Below are 3,783 nucleotides of genomic sequence, written 5' to 3'. Positions count from 1 at the left end.
ACCCCAACCCCAACCCCAACCCCAACCCCAACCCCAACCCCAACCCCAACCCCAACCCCAACCCCAACCCTAAACCCCAATCACAACCTCATAATCCTTTTACTTTATATATATTTTGAACATGTTTTTTTATTTATATATTTTTAAAAGAACTTTTTTTTCTAATTTCCATATAAAATTTTATATATTTTTTCAGAATTTTATTTTTAAAAGTTCTTATTTATATTTTTATAAATAATAATCTTTTTTTATTTTGATTTATAAAATATTTGTAGAATTAAAATATTCGAAGAACCATAAATTCAATAATGTTATCCTCTATTTAATTTTTTTTTAATATTTTATTATTATTTATTTATTTAAAATTTACTTATACATTTTTATACTTTATTCCAAAAATAAAATAAATTTGTTCCTTAAAATTTCTATATATATGCATCTATTTTAGAGGCATATTTGAAACATACAATTTTATTATTAAAAGTTCAGATAATTCTCTGTTAATTAAAAACTTATCAGCTATAATATTGTCTATCGTCTATTCCGAAATGAGCATTTTTATAAATAAATAAATAAAATGTCGACAGAGAGCCAATATATTAATTTTTTTGAAACAAAGATTGTTATTTATTAAAAATAAAATTATTTACAGAAAATATTTAATTTAAAATTATATTATTATTTTTTTAAATAAATTTAGTTAAAATGAAAATATATAATTAAAGATTAAAATTATAATAATTTTATATAATATTATTCTAAACTCTATAAATTTATTTTTACATTAATGTTTTTATGATTTTTTTTTAATCAAATATTTGTTCTTTTATTTTTTATAAAATTTAGAATTTAAGTAAAAAAGTTAAAATTCTTTCTTTATATTTTAAAGTATAAAAAAAATTAATAATAATAATAAAAATGTTAAAATAAACATTAAAACCTAAAATAACAAATCATATTTGTAAATTTCTTTCTAATTGGGAAATCGAATTTTAAGAAAAAAAACATTAGCATCCCCAATTGATTAAATGTTAAAGAATTATTTAAAATAAAATAAATCAATAGGCAGTTCAGACAGAAAACTTGTTGCTGATAATATATATAAAATGGTTAGAAATAAAACGTATTTAGATACAATAACATTTAAACCCATTTCATGGGAAAAAAGGTTAGAAACAATGTATACTGAAAGATTTAAAACAATGCAAGAAAATACATCGCTTTTACCGTAAAAATTACAATATAGCTTAAAATTTATAATGTATTTGTATTATAAAAAAAGGATATCCGAGCAAGTTGCCCAAAAGAGTATTATTTAATATAATATATGTTAATATAATTTTTATAATATAATTAAAAGATTATATTAAGACATTGTAAATTCACATGGAGAAAAGAAAGCTTTTGAAATTTGCAAATCCTAAATGTTCAAAGCTCCACTTACAATAAGAGTTAACCCTTTGAAAATTGAAAGAGACCAACTACTTTAAAAATGGTAAGAAACACATAAATTAGGAGTTAGAGCAACTTCTCATTCTCCTTATGGAATAAAATTTACAACCACAAAAAGCGAAAATCTTTTTGAAATGATTGAATATAATTAAGGATATTTCGAAATTTAAGATGAAGCTTCGTAACTTGTGGCTTTAGAAGTAAAATGTTCACCAGGTTAAAAAATACTAGATTATTGTGCAGGATCAGGTGGAAAATCTTTGGCTTTTGCTCATCTTATGGAAGGAAAAGGACAATTATATTTACATGATATAAGAAATTAAGTTTTAATAGAGGTATTTATTATTCTAAAATACTATATTTTTTTTATTATTAGGCCAAAAAAAGATTTAAAAAAGCAGGAATATAGAATGTTTAATTTCATAATTAAGAAAGCTTAAATGAGAAAAAATAATTGTTAAAAAATAAGTTTGATTGGATATTATGCGATGTTCCTTGCACAGGAACTGGTACTTTAAGAAGAAACCCAGATTTAAAATATAAATATAATAAAGATAGATTAAAATATTTTGTAGATTTATAAAAAGGTATATTTAAAGAAGCTATTGAATATTTGAATTTGGATAATGGAAAAATTGCTTATTCTACTTGTTCAATTTTAAATGAAGAAAATTAATTTTAAATCGAACATTTTTGTGAGTAATTTAATCTAAAAGTTGTTGAAAAGCCTTTTCAATCTTTAACTGATTAAAATAGCAGTATGGACGGATTCTTTTGTGCAGTTTTGGAATCTAAGAATAAGAAATGATGAACTTAATAAGATTATTTAAAAAATAATATATTTTTTATAATACATATACGTATATGTAAAATAATTTTTTTCAATTTATTCGCTAGTTTAAATAGAAAAATATATTTAAAAAATAAAAAAAAAACAATATCAATCTAGTATATAATATTTTAAAGAGAGGCTCAACATTTTTCCGAATAGGGAAACTAAAATTTTATAACTAATAGAATAAATATCTACATCATATAAATCTATTATTACTAATTTCCTGAAATCATATTAATAATATGTTGTTAAATATGCAAATATTTAATAAGCACAGCTTATAAATAAAAAAATAAGATAGTACATAATATAACATTTTTATTAAAAAAATAAACAATTACAAAATAAAGAAAATAAACTATTTTAAATTTATAATTGATAATATATAAATATAAATCTTAATATTTGATATTGCGGATGATACAATATAAACAAATATTTAGCTTAAATAAAATTGTAATTGAAACTTAAGATATAAAAAATAATAATACAAATTATAAAGGTGAATTTATTTTATTAGAATTTTGATTTTTAGATATAAATGAAATTAAAATATATTCAATAGATCTAAATAAATATATTCATTAATACCTTATATTAAATATGTAAAATAAGATTTCCTTTAATCATATAAAGTATAAGAATATCTGATAAGTTAAAAATTTGATTAAAAATTATTTACTCGTTTATCAATAAATAACCAGAAAGAAATATTCCAAATGAAAAAAAAAAATATCTATAAATAAACCTTAATCTATTAAAATTAATAATAATCATGAATAAGAAAATATTACATTTTAATAGGATATTTTTATTTTTTTGTAGATCAATAATAATAAACAAAAAAAAAACATAATCCATTTTTTTCCATAATATTTAAAAAAAAAAAGAATTGCAAAACAAAAAAGTATAAAAAAAAATTAAAAAGTAAAAGTTAATTATTATATTTATGCATCTTATATTTAATGTTTTTGCATTTATTGCGATAAATACAAATTTTAAAAACAACATAAAAAAACTAAAATAATAATTAAAAAGAAAAAATTATTATAATTTATAATTATTATATACCATTTTTTAATTTATAAAAATTTTAATGTTTTAAAGTAAAAAAGAAAAATTAATAGTAGGAAATATTAAAAGAAAACGGAGACATTATTTAAAATAAATATAAAATTCGTAAACATAGTTAAGATTAATACAAAATTGTTAATAAAAAAGTATATTTTATCCTTAAAAATATATTTTTTATAAATATTTAGGTTATTCAATAATGAAAATAGCATATTTTAAAATTCCAATAATTAAAGGATAATATTTGTTTGTTAAAATATAAGAAATCAAATATAAAAAGTTAAAATCAATATGATATATTAAAAAAGCTTAAATTTAAACTATTAAAAATGGTTAATAATTATTAAATTTGGACAGATTAAAATTTAATATTCAATTAGATTTTTAAATAATCATAAGAAAAATAATTTAAACAGGTAAAA

General features: G+C 18.2%; 1 protein-coding gene across 1 annotated transcript, besides 1 other annotated feature; it reads left to right on the top strand. All coding sequences in view use genetic code 6, as the record gives it.

Moving 5' to 3' along the window:
- Positions 1 to 80: a microsatellite.
- Positions 81 to 548: 468 nt separating this feature from the next.
- IMG5_015520 (sun family protein, putative) lies at positions 549 to 2,361 on the top strand (the record flags this gene model as incomplete). The annotated part of the gene is made up of 3 exons (XM_004039601.1): positions 549 to 1,261; positions 1,361 to 1,787; positions 1,829 to 2,361. 3 exons carry the CDS (start codon positions 549 to 551, stop codon positions 2,258 to 2,260), a joined length of 1,572 nt encoding a protein of 523 aa, XP_004039649.1. The 3' UTR covers positions 2,261 to 2,361.
- Positions 2,362 to 3,783: the final 1,422 nt, after the last annotated feature.

This window comes from Ichthyophthirius multifiliis (genome assembly GCF_000220395.1).
Source record: "Ichthyophthirius multifiliis unplaced genomic scaffold scaff_1120509249600, whole genome shotgun sequence".
In the NCBI taxonomy this organism is placed as follows: Eukaryota; Ciliophora; class Oligohymenophorea; order Hymenostomatida; genus Ichthyophthirius; species Ichthyophthirius multifiliis.
The sequence above is the reverse complement of the archived record's forward strand: the minus strand, read 5'-3'. Positions and strand labels throughout refer to the sequence as shown.